The sequence below is a fragment of the Hibiscus syriacus genome, unplaced genomic scaffold (genome assembly GCF_006381635.1).
Source record: "Hibiscus syriacus cultivar Baekdansim isolate YM2019G1 unplaced genomic scaffold, ASM638163v2 tig00110156_pilon, whole genome shotgun sequence".
NCBI lineage: Eukaryota > Viridiplantae > Streptophyta > Magnoliopsida > Malvales > Malvaceae > Hibiscus > Hibiscus syriacus.
This window is the reverse complement of record NW_024062606.1, coordinates 2,814,255-2,841,223: the sequence shown is the minus strand read 5'-3', so window position 1 is coordinate 2,841,223 and position 26,969 is coordinate 2,814,255. Positions and strand designations below refer to the sequence as shown.

The 26,969-nt window shown below is 33.9% G+C and overlaps 2 protein-coding genes across 4 annotated transcripts; both read left to right on the top strand.

Moving 5' to 3' along the window:
* The first annotated feature begins 80 nt into the window (after positions 1-80).
* LOC120216069 (zinc finger protein 7-like) lies at positions 81-3,032 on the top strand. 2 transcript variants are annotated; one of them, XM_039213589.1, is made up of 2 exons: positions 81-259; positions 1,975-3,032. In XM_039213589.1, the coding sequence occupies exon 2, from the start codon at positions 2,064-2,066 to the stop codon at positions 2,817-2,819; it is 756 nt and encodes a 251-aa protein (XP_039069520.1). In that variant the 5' UTR covers positions 81-259; positions 1,975-2,063; the 3' UTR covers positions 2,820-3,032. The 2 variants fall into 2 exon arrangements, with proteins under 2 accessions (XP_039069520.1, XP_039069521.1); XM_039213590.1 differs by lacking the exon at positions 81-259 and adding an exon at positions 331-353.
* Positions 3,033-3,222: 190 nt separating this feature from the next.
* LOC120216140 (protein OBERON 3-like) lies at positions 3,223-6,704 on the top strand. Of its 2 annotated transcripts, none has more exons than XM_039213656.1 (2): positions 3,223-5,281; positions 5,942-6,704. In XM_039213656.1, the coding sequence occupies exons 1-2, from the start codon at positions 3,592-3,594 to the stop codon at positions 6,553-6,555; spliced, it is 2,304 nt and encodes a 767-aa protein (XP_039069587.1). In that variant the 5' UTR covers positions 3,223-3,591; the 3' UTR covers positions 6,556-6,704. The 2 variants fall into 2 exon arrangements, with proteins under 2 accessions (XP_039069587.1, XP_039069588.1); XM_039213657.1 differs by having other exon boundaries at positions 3,224-5,281; positions 5,969-6,704.
* The last annotated feature ends 20,265 nt before the right edge of the window (positions 6,705-26,969 follow it).

Below are 26,969 nucleotides of genomic sequence, written 5' to 3'. Positions count from 1 at the left end.
AGTGTGAGACGAAAGGGTCATGTCCATGCAAATTCCATAAGTGAGAGCATGGGAGTGTTCTTATCTGACAAAGGTAGCAGTTGGGAAGAAGAATCTGACCACAAACAACTTTTTAATTACAAAAAGAAAATTAAAGGAGCGAGAAAAGCAATGAGAAACATTTTCATAGTATCTTTCTTCTTTTGTGGGACTTTACAGTAATCTTTAATGTTTTCTCTCTCATTTCCCCACTCAAATTCATCAATCACTGCACCACTGGGTTAGTGTATTCCATCTACTTTCTTTGAGTTTTTTTTTTTTTGCAATCTTTGTTCAACTTTTCTTCTTCTTTAACAATCACTGTACTATTTGTGGTAAAAACTAGAATCCCTGCCCCCCCCCCCTAAATCCATAGTTTTGAGTCTGCTTTTGGTTTGTGTTTACTGATTTTAAGCTTCGGTTCTTGACATGTTTGTTTTCTTGTTTTTAGCTTCGGATTTTGTTGAATTTTAACCCTTTTTTTTCTTGGCTCGTTGTTACCTGGATTCTAAATCTGGGTTTTTATATCTTGTTTCTTTTCATGGCTTGTATGTATGTCTCATAGATCAATTTTAGGTTATTTTATTTTACTTTATTCTTCTGTATACTGAAAGTCTTCCACGATGTTCTTCATTTGACACCGTGCTCGCTTTGTGTCATGAGTGTCAACCTTTAAGAAGTAAATTAGAAATTTAGGTGCATGAAATTATAAAATTGCAAGGATGAGAACTTAGATCATCTAAAGAAAATACAAAGGAAATACATAAACTAAATTATATAGGAATTCAAAATTTTCATGAGGTGCGAGTGCGACAACACCCCAGTAGGCCGGCAGCCCCTTGGTCTATCCCTGCTTGAGAAGGAAATGGGGTCGAATATGTAGAACTTTTTGTTATCTTCATTGATTCTCGGTGATTTTAGCGCTGTGTTTTCTATGGAATCAAGCATCTTGTTGCGTTCATGATTGATGCTCCTAGGAATCATATGGGACCATATGAAATCAAGGAGAGTTAACTGTAATTTTCGTGGCATGAAACTTGACCACCTCCTATCGATCATCTTAGATCCTAGGATTTCTAATATTGATTCTCCGATAAGTGTTGGACTCGTTTATTTGCTAAGCTCCCTGGCCTTAACTGGACACTAATTTCTTTAACTCTTTTTTGATCTCTTGTGTTTGCAATAAAACACACGAATCCGAGTAACATGGAAAGGAAGTCCTCACTAATAGGTCCTTGTGTACCATGATAGGTAGTTTTAATATAAATGCTCGAACTCGATATCTCGCATGTTGTTTCCTCCATCACGAAGAACTGTTGTTCCTAAAAAACTCGATAATTTGAATTGTCACTCTTGAGCGCTATGAAGCCGGGAAATAGAGAGTTTAAGGAAGAAATGAGAAACCACAGAATATATTCAACACTAGGTTAAGTTTGATTCTGTGTGCCTGAGGTGATTACTCTTTATTCCAATGCATTCCGAGCTTTGCCGATCATTGAACAATTTGCTCCATCTTTTTTTATATATTACCATCTTCTTCTAGTTGGTAATGGAAAGTCAAAAAGAAAGCTTTCTAGTATTTGTGTTGGTGAATTTTATCGACCTGTGTTGCTTGAATGCTAGTCCAGCTTCTAATTTCTTTATGTACATGGCCTGCAAGAAACAGAAAAACCCAAATTCCTGAACTGACGAGACACAAAATGTTTCTGACCGAGAAGTTTCTTTGTTGCTTATTGATTTGTTAATACATAGTCGCATCCTTTCTGTCCTTACTGCAAGGTTTGAACAATTCGAACATGAAACTTGGACACAGGTATAGATATTTGTGAATGTTTTCCTTTGTTGTTCATGATGCCTATTGTGAGTTGTGACTGGTCTGTGTTTCAGTTTTGTCCAGCTATCCAATGCAAGTTCTTGTTGACAGTATAACATTTCATTTCTTTTACTTGCATGCAGGTGTTGAAGATCCGACTAATTAACACAGTAACATTTCATACCAGAGATATCAAACGGAACAAGCAGTAGACATTGCTGATTACCCGAGAATGACACCACCAAACCCGAGTTTAGAATCCGAAAATGATTCAGACGCGAATAGCCGAGCAGCTTCCAACGTGTGTCTGCAAGAAGCATCCTCGGATCCCTCGAAGGATAGCACAGCCACTACTTCATGCCTCACGAATCCTGTAAAGGCTCAACCAGATTCATGGTCTGTTTCCCTAGACCTGACTCTCCATTTCAGTGCCAGTGATGCCAAGACGAAGGGAACCGGAGAGACTAGTAGTGAGATAGCGGTCAATACTTTGTCACCGACTATCCCGAGGGTTTTCTCTTGTAATTATTGCAGGCGCAAGTTTTATAGTTCGCAGGCACTGGGTGGACATCAGAATGCTCATAAGAGGGAGAGGACGATGGCAAAGCGTGCAATGCGGATGGGGATATTGTCTGATAGGTATACAAGCTTGGCATCTTTGCCCCTTCATGGTTCTACATTTCGGTCTCTCGGGATCAAAGCTCATTCTGCTATGCACCACGGAACCATGCAATCCCAGAGGCCTCTGGACACAAGAGCTGGAGCACGGTTTGATCAAGGGTATTTCGGGATGCCGATATTCATGGAAGAAGATGACGTTGACTTCTTTTGGCCAGGGAGTTTCAGGCAAGTGAATGAAGGAGCCAGCAGCAACCAGGCTTCGGATTGCCCTCTAGATTCAACTCGAAGTTCAAACATAAGTTTTGTAGCAACAGCATCGCCACCAATAACAGATACATCTTCGCTGGATCTTACATTGAAGCTCTAATTTTCCGAACATGTCTAGCGTGATACTCGTTACGGCACTGCTCTGTATAATCGAGATGAATTAGCAATGGCTGCTAAGATCATAAGATTACTTCTGCTAAATTTCCTTAACATTTTAATTTTCTATTTTGATCCATGCCACTGATTTGCTGCTGATGTGAAAAGTTTGGGTGTATGACATGAAATCTATAGCTTGGAATGCTTGATTTTAGGCATTAGGCTACACTTGATGCAATAGATGACATACATGAATGATGAATACATTTCCCCAGATTTATATATATAACATTTTATGTTTAAATGATAGATTTATTTCATTTTTCATACAGTATTTCATTTATATGATTGCAGGAATCATATCCACTATTAATTAATATTAGTATTTGGGTAAAAAATTAAAGAAAATAAAAAAGAAAACTTTTTGAAAGATTAACCTTTGAAATTTCAAGCCGTTGTTGCACAGTCTTATGACGTACTAAAGCAAAATATAAAGTATGAAAGGTAAAATAGTAAAGCATTCTTAGATACCTTTTCAAAATTTATACTTTGATCCTATAAGTTGTACTTCTTTAATTTACCACCCTTCTCTCTCTGGCTAAGTCTCTTAATCATTTTCTTCATCCTCTTTTTGTTTCTTTGTTTTCAGTGTGAGTTTGATAAGGCCATGTTTTGGAGATAAAGATCTCTCAAGTAGTCTCCTTTGTCTAGGAGATGAAAGCTCTCAAAGCAAGGTTTCGCGTTTGTTTCAAAACAAGGAGACCTCCGTTGAAAAAATGAGTTTTTTACAAAAGGGTATGGATTTTCTCAAACCGAAGGTGGGTTTCTATGGAGGTTACCCTTTATCGAAGCCTTCAAAGCCTGGGAATTCTGGATCACAAGGACAAGAACTCACTCTTAGCTACCTTTGTGAAAATCCCAAACTGGGTTTGCTTTCCGGGAAAGATTTTCCTGGGAAAACCCTGCTGGAAAAAGTTGCTGCTAGTTACAAAGGCAAAGAAGTTGTCGATTCCGAGAATTCAAACCAAGACGAGCAATGGGTTGAAAGGGATTTCTTGAGCTTGAGTGAAAGTAAAGGGATCGGTTCAAAACGACAGGCCGAGGAAGATTTTCAAGGGAATGAGAAACGACCAAAGCTTGAAACTTTGAATCTGTCTTTAGCTTTACCTGATGTTTCTCTCTCTTTAACTGCTTCAAATGCTTTGCAGAATGGCGATTTTCCAGACAATCATACATCAAGGCCTAGTAGGAGTGTAATGTCTTTGGCTCCATCAAACAATAACACACAAACCACTTGTTCTAATGATTTCACTGCTGCTTCGTTGTCATACTCTTACTCTCTGCCGTTTTCGCATAATCCGAGCTGCTCGTTGACCCGGAATTCGACCGAGAATTTCGAGTGTTCTGCTGGGAAAGATGATCAGATTTGGTGTGGTGGTGAGGGTACTAACGGATCTGTTCATAGTCGGTTTAGGCCAATTGGCGATGGAGTTGCTTTGACCAGTCTTTATAGAACTGCTAGTTCAGATAATCATTCATTTTTCCCATCCGAATTGTCTGCTAAGCCGCGTTCTGATAATCATTGTGGCGATTCGATGGTTTTGGAGAGTAAGGATGGTGGGAGATCCGGAAAGATTTCGAGACCAGACAGAATCCTTTGTAAGATTATATCCGAGTCAATCGTTTCCATGGCTCAAAAAATGCAGGAGCTCCCTGAGGAAACAGTGGAATTGAGTAAAGAATACCTTAGGAATCTTATATCAACCCCAGAGAAGGATGAATTAGTGGGACTTCAAAACCGGCTGAAGGCGAGATCTGATCTTACTAGGGAGACTCTCTCAAAGTGTCATAAGGACCAGCTAGAAGTCTTAGTTGCAGTGAGAACAGGCATTAAAAGCTTCTTGTCCGGAAAAATCCGGCTTCCCATGACGGAGCTGATCGATATTTTCTTGTTTATGAGATGTAGGAATCTGAATTGCAAGAGTTTGTTGCCTGTAGATGACTGTGATTGTAAGGTATGCTTGACAAATAAGGGGTTTTGCAGTTCTTGCATGTGTCCGATATGCTTGAATTTTGATTACGCCAGCAATACTTGCAGTTGGATCGGCTGCGACGTATGTTCTCATTGGTGCCATGCTGCCTGTGGTATGCAGAAGAACCTTATCAAGCCAGGTCCTAGCTTAAAGGGACCATCTGGGACTACCGAAATGCAATTTCACTGCATAGGTTGCGGTCATGCGTCGGAAATGTTTGGATTCGTTAAGGATGTGTTTTTATGCTGCGCAAAGGAATGGGATCCCGAAACACTAACGAAGGAGCTCGATTGTGTGCGGAATATTTTCAGGGGCAGTGATGATCAGAAAGGCAAGGACTTGCACATGAAAGCTGATGAGCTCTTCATCCGGCTCCAAAGCAAAATGATGTCCACTAGTGATGTGTGTAGCACAATTCTTCGGTTCTTCAACTGTAAGTATTTCTATCTATTTTTTTTCGATGCGAACTTGTCATGCTTCATCGATTGAATTTCATGGAACACATATTTATTGCATTGCTTCTTGATATTTGTTGTAATATAAGCTCAAGTGACTTAGGAGTGAAGAGGAAGGGTTTCAATTGAGTACTGATCTTAAAACTTTTAGTTATAAATATGCATTCTAGTTATAGCATTTTACGTCTATATATAGTGAACGATATGTGCAGAGAGTCGGGGAACTCTCAAATATTATCGACGGCATGTAAGAGCAGCACATTAGAAACCCCGGAATGTGATAATCTCATGATTTTGGTTTAAAAGTCGGCCTCATTTGTGACGTACAACATTATTTTGCCGAATAGTCGGGCCGATCGTTAAGGGCTTTCAATGATTGAGTGAATGGATTAGCCAAAAACAGTGCATATGCTATGAGGATCATTCCTGTATAATGTGTCGTGTTCATGTACGTAGTCTTGGTTGCTTTTTTCTGTCTAAGAACATCTATCATAGTAGAAGCCCTCGACATACTTTTTCCGATATCGAGCTCGCTATATTGCTGATAATTCCTGTAACATTGTTTGCATGCATATCTCGATATACTTTTTCCGATATCGAGCTCGCTATATTGCTGATATTCTCATCTTAACCCTTAGTTTCTCCTTTCCGGCCGGGACAAACAGACACCGATGGTTTATCGGACTTTCCCGCATCTGGTGCATGTTCAAAAGACTTGACGACAACACAAGTTGACCTTCAGAAAGATGAATCATCCGTCACACCGGCTACTCCCGTTCCTCCAAAGATCGCTTTCTACAGCGCAGGCAAGTCAAGTGGACTCGATTTACTTCCAAACAACCGCAGTCAGAAAGATCTCGAAACTGCTCTCGCAAACGACCTAAAAAACAAAGACGAGTACCAGTTCGGCCGGTTATCAAACACAGACGGATTCGACAGCATAGAGAGCATGATAAAGATCAAGGAAGCAGAAGCAATAATGTTTCAAAGCAAGGCAGACGAAGCACGGAGAGATGCCGAGAATTACACGAGGATGATCCGAGCCAAATCCGAAAAGGTGGAAGAAGAGTACGTGGAGAAGCTATCGAAGCTTCGTTTGAAGGAGACCGAGGAAAGACGACGGAGGAAATCGGAAGAAGTGAAAGTCCTGGAACATTCACATTGTGATTATTACAAAATGAAACTGAGGATGCAAGCAGAGATTGCTGGTTTGTTGGAGAGGATGGAAACCAGAAAGCAGCAACGGGTTTAACTCTTTGTTTCGGTTAATCATTAAGCTTAAGTATTTATAGTGTGTTTCAAGTTTTTAACATTCTGGATTTTGCTGCTTCTTTAAATTATGATTTTTTGTTTTCTTTTTCAATTGTTAACCTTACTGTATTTGTTTCATGACAAATTTGACTGGCTGGTTGTATTAATTTTTTATGTGATAATACACAATGAAAATATACCGACGAGAGTTCGTTCAAGTGATAAGCAGTTTGATATCGCTTAGGTAAGTCTTGAGTTCGAGTCATTGTGTATGCAAAAAATCTCTGCTGGGAGACTTAACAACCAAAACTAGGTGTGCGATCCGGATTAATTAAGACAAAATTTTAGGAACCGGGAGCACAACCAAAAATATAAAATATTATTTTTATTGGAATGGAATTTTCTAGAAAATTGTTGAAATATATTATTATATTTCATTTTATTAATATAGAGAAGAGTTGTCGTGATAGTTAACAAAAATTAATATAATTATACCCTTAGTCATGATCATTTATATATTTGATAATTTTGATCCTAATTTAATTAAATAACATGTCATCATATTATTGAAATATTAAATTTATTAAATTAAATTAAAATCAATATCAAATTAACATAATATATTAACTGTCCCATTAGTTCTTTTGTAAAATATTAATAGTAGGAGGTTTGATTAACATCGTTAAATAGTTAAATGATTTTATTGATAAAATTAGGGTAATTACATGTTTAATACATAAACTATCAATTTTGATCCATTTTAATACTTAAACTTTTAATTTTTTCAAAACCAAACCTAAAGTTTTTTTTTCATTTCAGTATCCACCATTAAAAATTTTAGTTTTTGTTTCGTTTTAGTACCTCGATCTAAATTTAACATTAAGTTTTAATTTTTTTAAAGGTTAGTATTAAAACAGATCAAAATTGATAATTTATATACTAAATGCGTCAAGTTTTTAACGGCGAGTACTAAAATAAAATAAAAACTAAATGTTAAGTATGTTATTAAAAAATAAAAGTTTAAATATTAAAATGGATCAAAACTATAATTTATATATTAAATACGTAGTTTACTCATAAATTTAAAAGGTTAACAGTTAAAATAAAATTTATCATAATTAAATATTCATTAAGATAATTTGTTCTATTCATTTTCTCTCTTAATTTTATAATTTTATTGATTAATGGGAGAATAAAGGTGAAATAAATGGTAATGCGGTAACAACGGTCATGGCCACAAGTCATCATTATTGGTTGGCACCGTTGAAATTTGCTCTAGAGAGATGCCAGTGATTCACGTGTTGGGATTTCTTTTGTACTTTCTTCAATTTGGTTGGTTCATCCGGTTAGATTTTGGGATCCGTTTTGATTCATTTTATCATCTAAATTTTTAATTTTTTTCAAAATCATATTTAAAGTTTAATTTTTATTTTATTTTAAAACATTATCATTAAAAATTATAGTTTTTTTTCATTTTAGTATCATGTTCAAAATATAACGTTAAGTTTTGAAAAATTTAAAAGTTTAAATACTAAAACAACCGAAAACTGGTAATCTAGATACTATACAAGTTAAGTTTTTAACGACATAATACTAAAATAAAAAAAACTAAATATTATGTATGATTTTAAAAAGAATTTAAATAAATACTAAAATAAATTAAAATTAATAAATTAAATACCAAATACGTAATTCACCCTTAGATTTTCAGGGGAAGACCTTTATGTTTCGAATCTTTCAACACATCTTAGGTGGTCCTCTCATGTTGTTATTGGTAGGGAGGGGCATTTGATATGAGTCTCACTGATTAATTTCGATTTGATTTAATTGAATTGATTTTTTTAAACATTAAGTTTGAGTTCGAGTCAAATTATGACTTAATAAAGTAATATCATATAATCGAATGATCACTTTATAACTTTTAATAGTCGGAGATTCAATAAAGTGACACCATATAGTCGAGGATCATTTGTTTAATTTACCCTATCTAAAATAATAGAATTTAAAAATTTCAGAGGTCGATTGCCCCTATCTGCCCCATCGGTCTATCCCTAATTATAATTATCTCATATATATTTAAAGATAATTACAATAATACTTTTCTATATATTATTTTTCAATATAACAAATCTATTTGCTTTAAAATATCATTGTTTTATCTTATTTCACTTATGAATGATTTATTTTATTAAAATTCTAATTCCTGATTTACTGGTTATAAATTATGTTTGTCTAATACATATTCTTTGATTACTGGTTTTACTGAAAAACAAATGTCTAATTTATAGAATTATGATACTATTATTTACTATACAAAACTATTTTTTTCAGGTACTCTTTGGAATGTGTTATGAAGTCTCTACTAGTTCAGCTTCGATCAAGCTGATAGTTTCTTATGGACTTAAGGTGATCATTAGGTAAATTCTTAGACCTAGAATAAGACCTTATGGATTCTAAGATAGTCCCTTAGAATGACTTTTATGACAAATGAGAATAAGATAAGTCCTTATAAACTTAAGACACCCCTTTAGTGGGCTCCTACATTTTGGCTAAGATAAGTCTATTGGACCTAAGGTACTCTTAGATTATCTCACACGTTCAATGGGCCTAGGACAAATCATTATGGATGTAGTTTTGGGAACTACATATCAGTTTCTTTCGTTTCCTAGCTCACTCCCCCAACTTTAATTGATTTTAATAAAAGTCTTATTGTCACTTTCATACATACTAAATAAATTTTGAAGTTATTTGTATGTTTTATTTTGCATTTATTGAAACACACTGAGCTTCCTAAATCACTCCCCCAACTTTTCCTTTTAGATACTTCTGGATAGGTGTCTTGAACTTGGCACTTAGAGGATCAACATATCACTTATTGTACTTTTGTTGTAACATTTTCATCTTCCAGTTTGTCTTTATTTTGGTGACATGTGTTTATATTTTAAGATACATATTTTATGACATACTACTTTTACTACTAATGTATGTGTTACTTCGATACTTGTTAATCAATATTTTTTATTACTCCCGATATTTTATATTTATTCTACTATTTTTGACATATTATGATCTTTTACGTTAAGATGTTTCGTAAATTTACTTGTAATATGTTAGATCTAGTTATAACAAATAGATTTGGTATAGGGGGTTATATTGTAACTTTTAATAGTCGAGAGACTTAACAAAACAATATCTTATAGTATGAAGATCATTTTGTGACTTTTGATAGTCGGAAGACTGAACAAAGTAACACCCTATAGTCAGGATCTTTTGTGTACATTACCTTAGAAAATACACAAAAAAAATTAAAATATAGGAGAAAAACTTCAGGAGGTTGACTACCCCTACTTGTCCCTTCGGTCTATCCCTGATTATAATTATCTCATATATTTAGAGATGATTGCAATAATGATATGTGATTAAAATAATTGTATGTACAAGATGTATATATATTATTAATAATTAATATTTTTAAAAAAAATATTAAATTATAATAACTCTATACTATTAAAAAATTGATGGATAGATGATGCTTTGAATTTCCACTAATAACCCACTTGATTTTTTTGGCCCAATAGAGCACTCGAATTTTTTATTTAGCATATTAGGACATTTGATTTTTTATTTTGGAGAATACGACAAATGTTATAGTGATGCTTAAACTTCTTACCTCGAGATATATTATTTTAATAGACCCAGATGAGGGGACCCACATGGGCCATTAAATTATTGTAAACAATGTGACTCGTCACCCCGAAATGACGAGTCCATTTAATTTTTTTAAAATTATAAAAATAATTTAAATTTTAAAACTTAAAATTTAAAAATAACGTAACTCATCACCTCGAGGTGATAATGGGCAACAACAACAATCACTTGGGATTGGGATAACATAGAACTCGTCACCTCCGCCAGATTAAATTTTAAAAAATAAATTAATTAAAAAGTAAATTAATAATTTTATTAAAAAAGTGTTTACAAACTAATATGTACATAATAAAATTTATTTATACTTTATAAGTTTTTAACGATATCTAGGAGTGGTCGAATGATAATGGCATGGGGCTCGTTGAGTACGCCGAGGTCTTCGCTCTTGATCATCGTCGTCTTCATCTTCATCGTGGTTTGGTTGTTTAAAAGGAGGTGTACTTAACACACTTTAAGATCCACCTTCGAAATATGGTGATGTGCTTATGATATTTGACGCCATCATTGTCGTTACTGAATTGACTTGGCTACTTTGTTGATTATATATGATATGATCTCATTCACCCTCACTCGTATGTTTTGTCGAAGATGCTTGAGTGTGTTGTATTGCATCCCATGAAGCTCCATCCCAAGTTGGTTGAGTCTTAGTTGAAGTATGATATACAATATAGAAACCTTAACACACTTTAAGATCCACCTTCGAAATATGGTGATGTGCTTATGATATTTGACGCCATCATTGTCGTTACTGAATTGACTTGGCTACTTTGTTGATTATATATGATATGATCTCATTCACCCTCACTCGTATGTTTTGTCGAAGATGCTTGAGTGTGTTGTATTGCATCCCATGAAGCTCCATCCCAAGTTGGTTGAGTCTTAGTTGAAGTATGATATACAATATAGAAACGAAAATAACCTGATATGCATAATAGTAATCTTCATATACATATGTTGAAGCAGAAGAAGAAGATGACGATGATTTCTTTGACATGGCAAATCTGACCTTGTGTTGTTCCCATTCTCCTATCTCTTCCACTGCCGTGATATATGTTTTTCCATTTGCTTCGTAATTTTGGAGATAGGGAGAATGGTCGAAATCTAGGTCCATTGGTGTAATCACGTAACGCAAGTGGACTGAATAACTAACATTGATTTCATTGCTCAATGTAGACAACGTGTTTCGTTGGCCAATCTTCTTTATGTTTTCCACGTAAATCAATTCTATGGAGCGCGTCCATATCCCATATTTACGTAGGAATCGGTTGATGAGACGCAAACTGTTGCAACACTCTATCAGCGGCGTGCATATCAATAATCAAAAAATGTAATACAAGAGTCACGACACACCATAAATCAGACCTATAAAAAAATCTTAGTGGCAATAACTGGTAGATCTCTTCGGTGCAATACGGAAGCCAAAAAACTGTAAATATTAATTATAAAAGTTAGTATATATAAAGTTAAAAAATTTCAAAAAAAATAATAAAAGAACCAATATTTACTGCATATCAACTGACGATGTCGATCATCATCTGTATATCTTTTTTAATATCACCCAACAACTTTGTATCGGTTATTTTATGTCTCCATTTACCCAAATTGGTATAACGACACTCATCGAAATTATTTAATATAGATAAATACTGAGTGTGTGTCAAATTACTAGATTTATCTGGTAATAATATTCCTCCGATTAGTTGGAGAAGATATGCTCGGGATGCAAAAATAATTTCATCCTCGGTAGAGTCGTCCGTCACTTTAAATTCGCACTCCAATCACGTCATCTGTATCCAATAGTCGTTCATGACCTCAGGTGGTGGCAACCTTCACAAAACTTCGTAGACCTTAGCGATGAGGTTGTAATTGTTCTGCCTGACGACGACGTCATCATTCACAAGAACATTGAGTTGGTAATCGACGTCTTCCAAAGTAATCGTCGCTTCACCACTTGAGAAATGAAAGTGTGTGTCTCGGGCCTCAAAACGTTCAATCAGAGCTGAAATCAGCGTCTGGGACACCTTAAAGCCACGTACAAGTATGGGTGGATATAGACCGAATTGTTGAAGATATGTTGAAAATATTTTGATATTTCGATATAACAAATTAAGTTAAATGAATTTTAAGATTGTGCAATAAGGTTTTCTAAGTATATTCGATATAATTATTCGAATATCAAAACATTACTCTAAATCTTTCAAAAATCATTTTTAATCCTTACTCAAGTGTAAAATTAAGTTTTAACTTTAAAACAATTTCAAAATAATTTTACAAAGTATTTCGAACCATTTCAAAACCAAAAATTACAGATTGCTCAGAGGGAACCGATTCTCCCTCAAGGGGGTACCGATTCCCCCTGAATGGTTTGGCTCCGATAATTCCAGTATGCTCGGAGGGAACCGATTCCCCCCCAGGGGTACCGATTCCCCCTGTGTAACGGTTGAAATATTTGAATTTTACACTTAGGGAACCGATTCCCCATAGGGGGTACCGATTCCCCCACGCTCCAAACTGTTTTATTAATTGATTTCACACTAAAAAAGCTATATTATCTTCATTAATGATCCCCAACGTTCAGAAGTGATTCAAGGTATATTTAAGCAAGCTTAGAAGCCATTGATCAATAACAAGAAACATCAAGCAACTAGAATCAAGAGAGAATCAAAGAGAAAGCATCAAACCTCAAGTTTGAGCATTTCAAGCCTATTTTTCATTCAATATTCATTTTACTTTCAAGAACACTTATTGTGCTCAATTGTATTTATTCTTGAGTGTTCTTTCTTTGTTCTAGAATTGTGCAAACATATTTGCCTTGTGATGTTTTTCTTGTAAGTTTGCAAATTTGTAATCTTCTCTTTGAGAAAAGAGTGTTATCAAGAATTGGGGTATATTCTTGAGGGAATTGTAAGGTTATCTCTTTGGCCTCAAAAGAAAGAACAAATTAGTGAATTTGTTGGAAAATCCTTAGTGTGGATAGCTAAGGTAGTGGATGTAGACTTTGGTTGATAAAGTCGAACCACTCTAAATCGCTATGCAATTACTTTCAATTTTCTGCAAAAGCTTCCACAAAATTTTAATTGCCAATTCACCCCCTCTTGGCCGATTCCGTCAATCGATTAACTCAACAATTGGTATCAGAGCCTAACTCATTTGAAGGTTTAATCGCCTCTTGAGTCGATTCGGGAAGAGTTACATTGATAATCAAAGTCATCATTGGCCTCTATTTCAAACTTCGACTCCGATCTCGATTCGATGCTCGTCAACAAGCCTCATTTCTTCAATGGAGCTAATTATGCCTATTGGAAAAATATGATGATGTACTTCATTCAAGCAAGTGACATGGGAGCATGGAATGTCATAGAAGAATGATACTTCAAGCCTCTCACTCATCCAAGATTATGGAGTGAATGAGAGACAAAAATGTTCCAGCTCAACTCCAAAGCCATCCATATCATATTTTGTGTTCTTGGATCAGAGAATACAGAAGAGTTCATCTTGTACAACCGCCAAAGAAATATGGGACAAACTTCAAGTCACTCATGAAGGTACCGATGAGGTAAAGAAATCTAAAATTAATATTCTAACGCATAGCTATGAAAATTTCAGGATGAAACCAAATGAAGATATCAAAGCTATGACGGATAGATTTTCAACGATTGTCAATGGTCTCAAATCATATGGAGAGATCATTTCAAATGAAAAGCTTGTGAGGAAGTTAGTCTACTCCCTCCCAAAATCGTGGCAATCAAAGAAGACGGCAATCATCGAGTCTAAGGATCTAATATCCTTAACTCTTGAAGAGCTAATCGGTTCACTCCTCACTCATGAAATGATGCTTGAAGATGAGGTGAACCTTGATAAGATTGAAGAGACACCAAAGGAGAAGGAGAAGAAGAAAAACATTGGAGTTGCTATCAAATCCACAAAAAATGAGAGTGATTCGGATGAAGATGACGATGACGAGGAAATGGCATGTTTGCCAAACGGTTCAGAAATATGATGAGACCTTACCGAGGAAGAAAATTCAAACGAAATGAAGGCCTAAAAAATGAACCAAAAGAGAAGGACTCGATCATTTGCTATGAATGTAAAAAGCCGGGGCATGTCAATATGATTGCCACAATTGAGAGAAAGGGTCAATCAAAGAATAAGCACAAGGCTCATGTGGCTACATGGAGCGATGAAGAAGGTTCCGATGAAGAGGAACAAGAAGTAGCAAACTTGTGCTTAATGGCATTCGGGGAAGATTTTAAGGTAACCTCTAACTCATTTGATTTTGATGATTTATCCTATGATGAGCTATTAGAGGAATATAATGGGTTGACTTCGGATTATGAGAAATTGTTTTTAAAATATAAAAATGATGTTTCAAAATGTAAAAATGAAAATAAACTCATATCCAAAACCAACACGATCTTGAAAGTAAAATCAAAGATTTGCAAATCAAACTAGAAGAGTTTGAAAAGAAAATTTTAGATTTACAAAATTTACTTTCAAAGGTCAATGATGATCATCAAAAGAAAATTGATGATCTTAAAGCTTCTTTTGATAAAGTTGGAACAAAACGTTTTGAAAGTGGAGAAAATTCAAAATCCAACTTTGTTAGAAAAAGTTTTAAAAACTACAATCATAGAGGTCCCCAAAGAACCTCTAATGGAAAAATCGTTAGAAGTATATGAGTTTCTAAGGAGCTCATTACTACTAAAGATAAGGATATTCTACACAAATGGATACCTAAGGGGACTAGGATTTTGGAAACTAATAAATATGGACCCAAAAGAATTTGGGTACCAAAAATTAAAAATTAATCTATGTTTGTAGGAAAATGAGCATTGCTACAAGGCACGGGAAACAAATCCAAATTCATGGTACCTTGATAGTGAATGCTCAAGACACATGACCGGAGACAAAAACCGGTTCATTAAGCTTAACGCCAAAAATGGAGGAGAAGTGACTTTTGGTGATGATTCAAAATGTCACATTGAAGGTATTGGCACTATTGGTAATACCTCTTCCATACAAATTAAGAATGTTTTATATGTGAATGGATTAAAGCATAATCTATTGAGTATTAGTCAATTTTGTGATAAGGGATTCAATGTCATGTTTGATATTAATGGTTGTAAAGTCATTGACATTGCATCTTGTTGAAAACATTTTGATATTTCGATATAACAAATTAAGTTAAATGAATTTTAAGATTTTCCAAAATGATTTTCTAAGTATATTCAATATAATTATTCGAATATCAAAACAATACTCAAAATATTTCAAAAATCATTTTTAATCCTTACTTAAGTGTAAAATTAAGTTTTAATCTTAAAACAATTTCAAAATAATCTTTCAAAGTATTTCGAACCATTTCAAAGCCAAAAATTCTAGATTGCTCAGAGGGAACCGATTCCCCCCCAAGGGGGTACCGATTCCCCCCTGAATGGTTTGGCTCCGAGATTTCCAGAATGCTCGGAGGGAACCGATTCCCCCATAGGGGGTACCGATTCCCCCTGTTCAACGGTCGAAATATTTGAATTTTACACTTAGGGAACCGATTCCCCATAGGGGGTACCGATTCCCCCCACGCTCCAAATTGTTTTATTAATTGTTTTCACACTAAAACGGCTATATGATCTTCACTAATCATCCCCAACGTTTAGAAGAGATTCAAGGTGTATTTAAACAAGTTCTGAAGCCCTTGATCAACAAGAAATCATAGAGAAACAAGAGAGAAAGCATCAAACACTAAGTTTGTGCAAATCAAGCCAATTTTCCTTTCAATATTCATTTTTCTTTCAAGAACACCATTTGTGCTCATTTGTAATTATCTTTGAGTGTTCTTTTCTTGTTCTAGAATTGTGCAAACATCTTACCTTGTGAGGTTTTCTTGTAAGTTTGCAAATTTGTAATATTCTCTTTGGGAAAAAGAGTGTTCTCAAGAGTTGGGGTATACTCTTGAGGGATTTTGTAAGGTTATCTCTTTGGCCTCAAAAGAAAGAACAAATTAGTGAATTTGTTGGAAAATCCTTAGTTGGATAGCTAAGGTAATGGACGTAGACTTTGTTTGAGAAAGTCGAACCACTGTAAATCGCTGTGCAATTACTTTCAATTTTTCTGCAAAAGCTTCTACGAAATTTTTAATTGCCAATTCACCCCCCTCTTGGCCGATTCCGTCGATCGATTAACTCAACAATTGGTATCAGAGCTTGACTCATTTGAAGGTTTAATCGCCTCTTGAGTAGATCCGGGAAGAGTTAAATCGATAAAGATGGCGTCCACTTCCGGTTCATTCTCTATGGAAGAATCTAGACCAATTGATGTGCCTCCTTACTTCAATGAAACAAATTATCGTCATTGGAAGAGGTTCATGATGATATTTATCCAAGCACATGATATGTAAGCTTGGATGATAATCGAGAAAGGATATTCCTCTCCTACGAAGAAGGCAAAGAAGTGGAGTGATCAAGAATGGAAGAAAGCTCAACAAAACGCAAAGGCCATGCACATGTTGTGTTGTGCAATTGATCCTAATGTATATAAAGGAGTTTCTTCTTGTTCAAATGCCAAGGAAATGTGGGATAAGCTTGAGGAGATCTATGGAGACAAGGAAGAAGAAGAACCAATAAAGGTGATGTCTCTATTAGCTCTCACAGAGCCAAAGGTATCTTCTAACTCAAATAGATTAAATTCAAAATCTTTTAATGAGTTACAAGATGCTTATGATGAATTATTTTCGGAGTTTGAGACCATGAACTCTAAATACAATAAATTGATTTATAAATTTATTGCTAAAAATGATCTTCTTTTGAAAGCTAAAACAGACTTGGAAAATCAAAATGAAATGTTGAGAAAGGAGTTAGAGCTTTCAAAAATAAAATCTGAAAACTTTGAAAAAGAAATTTTCAAATTAAACAAACTTCTTCTAGAAACGAAAATGGATTTTGAAAATCAAAATGAAATCTTGAAGAAGGATTTAGAGCTTTTAAAAATGAAATTTGAAAGTATTGAAAAAGAAAATTTCAATTTGAAAGTTAAGCTTGAATGTTTAACAAAAGAAAAAGATATCATTTTAAATAATTCATCTAGTTCAATAATGACAATATGTTCACATTGTCATTATCATGGTCATAAGGAACATACTTGTCCTTTAAAGAAAGGAAAATGATTTAAAATTAGACAAGTATGGGTTCCAAAAGAAACAAGAGGCATTGAAACTAATGTTCAAGGATCCAAAGCAATTTGGATACCAAAATCTACTTAAATGTCTTGTAGGGTGTGGGAGCAATGGTGATGAAGATGATGATATTCAAGATGCTCTAGCCACACATGAAAAGGAATGAGTAACCTCTAAACTTAATATTTTTATTTTATTTGGTTGCTCATTTAGTTTATGCATGCATGAGGTTTTAAATGTTGAATAAATGATTATGTTTTATCTCATGTATGTTGAAAAATATTGTATGATGAACATAGTAATTTTTGGTAATGTTTTATAAACTCTAGTTCATCATATTATTTTTTGGTCAAAATTGTTTTTAAAATGTAATTGATATCTCTTTAACAATTGATATTGATTTTCAAGAACTTTGGTTTTGTAAAAATTTGACCTTAAATTTTTCTTAATGATTATGCATTTTTTTAAATATTATAAAGTTTTAATGCATAACTTTTTCAAAAACTTTATGCATGTGCTCTTAATCTCGATAATCAACATTGCATAATGTTTTGTGTGTGAATGGATTAAAGCATAATCCGATTAGATGAATTTGGCAAAAGATACAATGTCTTATTTTTTGTTTGCAAAATTGATTGACATTGCATCTACTTTGATTATGCTTGTTGGTCAAAGAATAGGAAACATACACATGGTGCATTTAGATTCTATTGATATGACTAATTTGTGCCTAGTTGCTAAGGATGAACATGATAGTTGGCTGTGGCATAGGAGACTAGGACATGCTAGTATGAGTGTTTTGCAACGGCTAATTCAAGATGATTTAGTTCGAGGGCTGCCTAAACTAAAATTTGATAATGATAAAATCTGTGATGCTTGTGCTAAAGGAAAACAAAAGCAAGTTTCTTTTAAATCCATTAATGACGTATCAACTAGTAGAGTATTACAATTGATCCATATAGATCTTTTTGGGCCAACTAGAACTACTAGCTTGGGTTGAAAACAATATGCATTTGTCTTGGTAGATGACTATTCTAGATATACTTGGGTTCTATTTTTAAGTACTAAAGATGAAGCATTAGAACAGTTCATCACATTTTCAAAAATAATCCAAAATGAAAAAGGTTACTCTATAACTAGTGTTAGGAGTGACCATGGTACTGAATTTGAAAATATTGGATTTATTGATTTTTGTAATTCTAATGGTATTAGCCACAATTTTTCAGCACCTAGAACCCCTCAACAAAATGGAGTTGTTGAGAGGAAAAATCGAACTTTAGAAGAAATGGCTAGAACCATGCTGTGAAAATAATTTGCCAAAATATTTTTGGGCGGTAGCCACAAATACTGTTTGTTATGTTATTAATCGAGTAATGATTAGGCCAATTTTAAAGAAAACTCCATATGAAATTTTCAAAAATAAAAAGCCTAACATTAGCTATTTTCATCCTTTTGGATGTAAATGTTTTGTTTTAAACAACGGTAAAGAAAACCTTGGCAAATTTGATGCTAAAAGTGATGAAGGAATTTTTCTGGGGTACTCCTTAAATTCTAAAGCTTATCGAGTATTTAATAAAAGAACTTTAGTTGTAGAAGAGTCTATACATGTTGTTTTCGATGATAATCCCCTTCCGAGGAAGGATTCTTGTGTGAATGATGATGTAGGTGTTATAAATACAAATGATGTTAGACATGAAGTTGAAGAACCATCATCAAAGGAAGAAACGAAAAATGAAGAAACTTATGATCCTCTTGAGAATCCAACCATTGAAGAAAGGGAAGTATCTTATCCAAGAGAGTACAACTAGGTCAAGGGTGGTGAGATTATAAGTGATCCATCCAAAGGGGTAACAACTCGATATTCTCTTAGAAATATTTGTAATATGTTGCATTTATTTCATGCATAGAGCCTAAGAATATAAAAGAAGCATTAAATGATGAACATTGGATTATGGCTATGCAAGAAGAAAATCAATTTGAGAGAAGTAAAGTATGGACATTAGTTGAAAGGCCTAGTAATAAATCTACTGTAGGTACTAGATGGGTATTTAGGAATAAGCTTGATGAAAGTGGTAATATAGTGAGAAACAAGGCTAGACTTGTTGCTCAAGGGTATACTCAAGAAGAGGGCATATACTATGATGAAACATACGCTCCCGTAGCTAGGATGGAAGCAATTAGAATGTTATTAGCATTTGCATGTTTTCATGAATTTAAATTATATCAAATGGATGTTAAAAGTGCATTTTTAAATGGTTTTATAAAAGAAGAAGTGTATGTGGAACAACCTCCAGGTTTTGAAGTTTCAAAATTTCCAGATCATGTTCTTAAATTGACAAAAGCTCTTTATGGTTTAAAACAAGCTCCTAGAGCTTGGTATGAAAGATTGTCAAATTTTTTAATTGAAAAAGGTTTTTCAAAAGGAAAGGTTGACACTACATTATTTTTAAAGCATAAAGGTAAAGATTTATTAGTAGTTAAAATTTATGTTGATGATATAATATTTGGTTCTACTAATGATGTTCTTTGCCAAGAATTTTCTAAGCTAATGCAAAGTGAGTTTGAGATGAGCATGATGGGGACTCTCATTTTTCTTGGAACTCCAAATCAAGCAAAGAAAAGATGCATTCATTAATCAAGCTAAGTACGTCAAAGATATGCTCAAGAAGTTTGGACTAGAAAATGGGAAACCTCATGACACTCCAATGAGCTCTTCAACAAAGTTTGACTTAGATGAAGGAGGTAAATGTGTAGATGTTAAATTATATAGGTCAATGATTGGCTCTTTGCTTTATCTAACTGCAAGTAGACCGGACATTATGTTTAGTGTTTGCTTATGTGCTAGATTTTAATCATGTCCTAAGGAATCACATTTACTAGCTGTTAAGAGAATCTTTAGATACCTTAAGGACACTTCTAGTTTAGGACTTTGGTATCCTAGAGACTCTAGCTTTAGCTTGCATGCTTTTTCTTATGCGGATTATGGAGGATGCAAATTAGATAGGAAAAGCACCTCCGGTACTTGCCAATTCCTTGGAAATATGCTGATTTCTTGGTTTTCAAAGAAACAAAATTGTGTTGCATTATCTACCACTGAAGCTGAATACATTTTAGCTGGTAGTTGCTGTGCACAAGTTTTATGGATGAAACAACAACTTTTTGATTATGGAATTGAAGTAGGTACTATTCCTATCAAGTGTGACAATACTAGTGCTATTTGTCTCACTAAAAATCCCATCCAACACTCTAGAACTAAACACATTGAAATTAGACATCACTTCATTAGAGATCATGTCACTAAAGAAGATGTAGTTCTAGAATTTATTGATACTTTTTATCAATTAGCAGATATTTTTACAAAACCCTTAGATAAGGAAAAGTTTTGGACACTTAGGAGAGAATTAGGTTTAACTGACATATCTTCACTTAGTGTTTAAAATAATTCAGCACTTTTAATAAATACTGAAAAATGCTCATAATAGTAATTTTTGATTGCATTCATTGCTATTAGTTAGGGGGAGTTTATGATTCTTAATGAAAAATTAATTTTATGTTCAAATATCGTTTAAAGATTAGTTTAATTATTTGAACATGATTAATTTTCAATATATGAGTTGCCAATACCACTAGAGGAAATTAATTTAGCATTTTGAGTGTTTAAATTCGGATTTTAGCATTTTGGTGCAGAGGGAATCGATCCCCCCATGAGGGAACCGATTCCCCCTTTGAAGGGGAACCGATTTCCCCCACAGGGGAATCGATACCCCCCTGGGGTTCTGTTAAAATCGGGCAAGAACACCCAAAACCCCAAAACCTATTCCGCCGTTTCTCTCCCTCAAACACTTAAATCTCCATTCTTGCCTCAAATCATTGTTTTTAATCGGAAATCACTTCAAATCTCATCTCCTAAACTTATAATCATCAAAAAAAAAAGTGCAAACTTCATCTAATCTAACTCAAATCTGAAATCCTTCAAGGTATTTTTCAAAAACTTCTATTTCATCAATTTATAAACATAGAACTAGTTTTAATTAGTTCTAGGATGAACTTTATATCGGGCATTAATTGTGTTTTGATTGAATTATGTTGTTGTTATGAAAACTATATTGTTTCTCAAAATCATATTTTTTAAAAGTTTTCAAAAACTTTGCCCATTAGGATTGATTTAGAGAACCTTGAAATATTGAGGACTCAATTGAGTTTTGGGATTGATTGAATTACATACATGTGTTTTTTTTAAATTTGCAGGTTACATATTCTATTCCGATTCTTAAACCATGTCAAATCCTAAACGACCTAGGACATTGTCTAGTCGCTCAAGTCAAAACCGACCTCTTATTCCTCCACCCAATCCAAATAACCCAAATATGACCATTATGAACTCTTGTTTCAACGTACCTGGTTATGGACAAGATCTATACCATATGTACCATACTTGTTTTGAGTCATATAAAATCTGGGAAGAGTGTATCCCTTCGATCCAAGCTATAGAAGATATGGACTTCCAATATCTTCCTACTCTTAAATCCTAGAAGTTTTATAAACTCTTTTAACTCAAACCTTTGGTTTATCATCAATTAGTCCGTATTTTTCTATTCCAATGTGGTATGTGTCCAAAACGAGCTCCGATCTGAAACTATAGGAATTTGATCCTATCTTTTAGGACAATTCATTTTTATTGACTCCGGCACAATCGCTACCCATTTTGGACTAGATACCTCAGGTTTAATGAAAAAGGGACTGTGGATTCACCCTATAAGTCTAAGGATAGTGAGAGTACCCTAAGAACTCATCGTGATAGATTCCTTCATTATTTGATCTCTTGGTGGTTTAGACCATCCGGAGGTAGGTACTCCTCCCTTAGGAACATAGATATATGGTAGATATATTGTATCCAACATAAAAAGAAGATTTATCTGCCACAGATCATTTTTAGTGAGTTTCCATAAACATTGTTCATTCCAAGAATATAGAAACCTTGGTTTATGGTTGTCTCCTTAGTAATTTGTTTATCAAACTCGGTCTTTGGGTCAATGGGTTTATCGTCCCAAACTCAGACTTTTAATTGAGAAATATTTTGATGTTCATGGATTGTTTTATTTTGGGTGTTTGAATTTGTTGGATAAATGGATATTTGAACTTATATGCTTATATATTTGGTTTGATTTTCACTTTCATTTTAAGCTTAATGTTTATTTTTGCATCATTTACATATTAGTTGCATTATGACCAATTTTTGCCATTTCACATTAATTATGAATATTGATTATGAAACTAATGGCTAACGTTTCTCTTGATTGTGATCTTAGCAGCTTATGCATACATATACCTAATCAATTGGCTTAATATTTTTTCACGTTTATTTGAATCTTTTTGATTTAACAAAAAGGGGGAGAAGTGTGTTTTAAGTGTGTTTTTAAAATGATAAATGGGAGAAGTGTTAAAGTAAGGGGGAGTAATTTCAAAACTTGATTTCAAAATCTTAAAATTACTAAAATGTTTTGTTATATCAAAAAGGGGGAGATTGTTGAAAACATTTTGATATTTTGATATAACAAATTAAGTTAAATGAATTTTAAGATTTTCCAAAATGATTTTCTAAGTATATTCGATATAATTATTCGAATATCAAAACAATACTCAAAATATTTCAAAAATCATTTTTAATCCTTACTTAAGTGTAAAATTAAGTTTTAATCTTAAAACAATTTCAAAATAATCTTTCAAAGTATTTCGAACCATTTCAAAGCCAAAAATTCCAGATTGCTCAGAGGGAACTGATTCCCCCCCCATGGGGGTACCGATTCCCCCTGAATGGTTTGGCTCCGAGATTTCCAGAATGCTCGGAGGGAACCGATTCCCCCATAGGGGGTACCGATTCCCCCTGTTCAACGGTCGAAATATTTGAATTTTACACTTAGGGAACCAATTCCCCATAGGGGGTACCGATTCCCCCCACGCTCCAAACTGTTTTATTAATTGTTTTCACACTAAAACGGCTATATGATCTTCACTAATCATCCCCAACGTTCAGAAGAGATTCAAGGTGTATTTAAACAAGTTCTGAAGCCCTTGATCAACAAGAAATCATAGAGAAACAAGAGAGAAAGCATCAAACACCAAGTTTGTGCAAATCAAGCCAATTTTCCTTTCAATATTCATTTTGCGTTCAAGAACACCATTTGTGCTCATTTGTAATTATCTTTGAGTGTTCTTTTCTTGTTCTAGAATTGTGCAAACATCTTACCTTGTGAGGTTTTCTTGTAAGTTTGCAAATTTGTAATCTTCTCTTTGGGAAAAAGAGTGTTCTCAAGAGTTGGGGTATACTCTTGAGGGATTTTGTAAGGTTATCTCTTTGGCCTCAAAAGAAAGAACAAATTAGTGAATTTGTTGGAAAATCCTTAGTGTGGATAGCTAAGGTAGTGGACGTAGACTTTGTTTGAGAAAGTCGAACCACTGTAAATCGCTGTGCAATTACTTTCAATTTTTCTGCAAAAGCTTCCACGAAATTTTTAATTGCCAATTCACCCCCCTCTTGGCCGATTCCGTCGATTGATTAACTCAACACATCTAATCGGATTATGCTTGTTGGTCATAGAATAGGAAACATATACATGGTGCATTTAGATTCTATTGATATGATTAATTTGTGCCTAGTTGCTAAGGATGAACATGATAGTTGGTTATGGCATAGGAGACTAGGACATGCTAGTATGATTGTTTTGCAATGGCTAATTCAAGGTGATTTAGTTCGAGGGTTGCCTAAGCTTAAATTTGATAATGATAAAATCTGTGATGCTTGTGCTAAAGGAAAACAAAAGCGAGTTTCTTTTAAATGTATTAATGACGTATCAACTAGTAGAGTATTACAATTGATCCATATAGATCTTTTTGGACCAACTAGGACTACTAGCTTGGGTGGAAAACAATATGCATTTGTCTTGGTATATGACTATTCTAGATATACTTGGGTTCTATTCTTAATTACTAAAGATGATGCATTAGAAAAATTCATCACATTTTCAAAAGTAATCCAAAACGATAAAGGTTACTCTATAACTAGTGTTAGGAGTGATCATGGCACTGAATTTAAAAATCTTGGATTTACTGAGTTTTGTAATTCTAATGGTATTAGTCACAATTTTTCAGCACCTAGAACCCCTCAACAAAATGGAGTTGTTGAGAGGAAAAATCGAACTTTAGAAGAAATGGCTAGAACCATGCTTTGTGAAAATAATTTGCCAAAATATTTTTGGGCGGAAGCCACAAATACCACTTGTTATGTTATAAATCGAGTAATGATTAGGCCTATTTTAAAGAAAACTCCATATGAAATTTTCAAAAATAAAAAGCCTAACATTAACTATTTTCATCCTTTTGGATGTAAATGTTTTGTTTTAAACAACGGTAAAGAAAACCTTGGCAAATTTGATGCTAAAAGTGATGAAGGAATTTTTCTTGGTTATTCCTTAAATTCTAAAGCTTATCGAGTATTTAATAAAAGAACTTTAGTTGTAGAAGAGTCTATACATGTTGTTTTCGATGATAATCCCCTTCTGAGGAAGGATTCTTGTGTGAATGATGATGTATGTATTATAAATACAAATGAAGTTAGACATGACGTTGAAGAACCATCATCAAAGGAAGAAACAAAAGATGAAGTAACTCATGATCCTCTTGAGAATCCAACCATTGAAGAAAGGGAAGTATCTTATCCAAGAGAGTACAACTATGTCAAGGATGGTGAGATTATAGGTGATCCATCCAAAGGGGTAACAACTCGATCTTCTCTTAGAAATATTTGTAATTATGTTGCATTTATTTCATGCATAGAGCCTAAGAATATTAAAGAAGCATTAAAAGATGAACATTGGATTATGGCTATGCAAGAAGAATTAAATCAATTTGAGAGAAGTAAAGTATAGATATTAGTTGAAAGGCCTAGTAATAAATCTACTGTAGGTACTAGATGGGTATTTAGGAATAAGCTTGATGAGAGTGGTAATATAGTGAGAAACAAGGCTAGACTTGTTGCTCAAGGGTATACTCAAGAAGAGGGCATAGACTATGATGAAACATACGCTCCCGTAGCTAGGATGGAAGCAATTAGAATGTTACTAGCATTTTCATGTTTTCATGAATTTAAATTATATCAAATGGATGTTAAAAGTGCATTTTTAAATGGTTTTATAAAAGAAGAAGTGTATGCGGAACAACCTCTAGGTTTTGAAGATTCAAAATTTCCAGATCATGTTCTTAAATTGACAAAAGCACTTTATGGTTTAAAACAAGCTCCAAGAGCTTGGTATGAAAGATTGTCAAATTTTTTAATTGAAAAAGGTTTTTCAAAAAGGGAAGGTTGACACTACATTATTTTTAAAGCATAAAGGTAAATATTTATTAGTAGTTCAAATTTATGTTGATGATATAATATTTGGTTCTACTAATGATGTTCTTTGCCAAGAATTTTCCAAGCTAATGCAAAGTGAATTTGAAATGAGCATGATGGGGGAGCTCTCATTTTTCTTGGGACTCCAAATCAAGCAAAAAAAGATGGCATCTTCATCAATCAAGCTAAGTACGCCAAAGATATGCTCAAGAAGTTTGGACTGGAAAATGGCAAACCTCATGACACTCCAATGAGCTCTTCAACAAAGTTTGACTTAGATGAAGGAGGTAAATGTGTAGATGTTAAATTATATAGGTCAATGATTGGATCTCTACTTTATCTAACTGCAAGTAGATCAGACATTATGTTTAGTGTTTGCTTATGTGCTAGATTTCAATCATGCCCTAAGGAATCACATTTACTAGCTGTTAAGAGAATCTTTAGATACCTTAAGGACACTCTTAGTTTAGGACTTTGGTATCCTAGAGACTCTAGCTTTAGCTTGCATGCTTTTTCTGATGTGGATTATGGAGGATGCAAATTAGATAGGAAAAGCACCTCCGGTACTTGCCAATTCCTTGGAAATATGCTGATTTCTTGGTTTTCAAAGAAACAAAATTGTGTTGCATTATCTACCACTGAAGTCGAATACATTTCAGCTAGTAATTGTTGTGCACAAGTTTTATGGATGAAACAACAACTTTTTGATTATGGAATTGAAGTTGGTACCATTCCTATCAAGTGTGACAATACTAGTGCTATTTGTCTCACTAAAAATCCCATCCAACACTCTAGAACTAAGCACATTGAAATAAGACATCACTTCATTAGAAACCATGTCACTAAAGAAGATGTAGTTCTAGAATTTGTTGATACTTTGCACCAATTAGCGGATATCTTTACAAAACTTTTAGACAAGGAAAGATTTTGGACACTTAGGAGAGAATTAGGTTTAACCAACCTATCTTCACTTAGTGTTTAAAATAATTTTAGCACTTTTAAGACTAAATGAAAAATTCTAATTTTTAATTGTATTCATTGCTATTAGTTAGGGGGAGTTTATGATTCTTGATAAAAAATTAATATTATGTTTAAATATCGTTTAAAGAATAATTTGATTGTTTGAACATGATTAATTTTCAATATATGA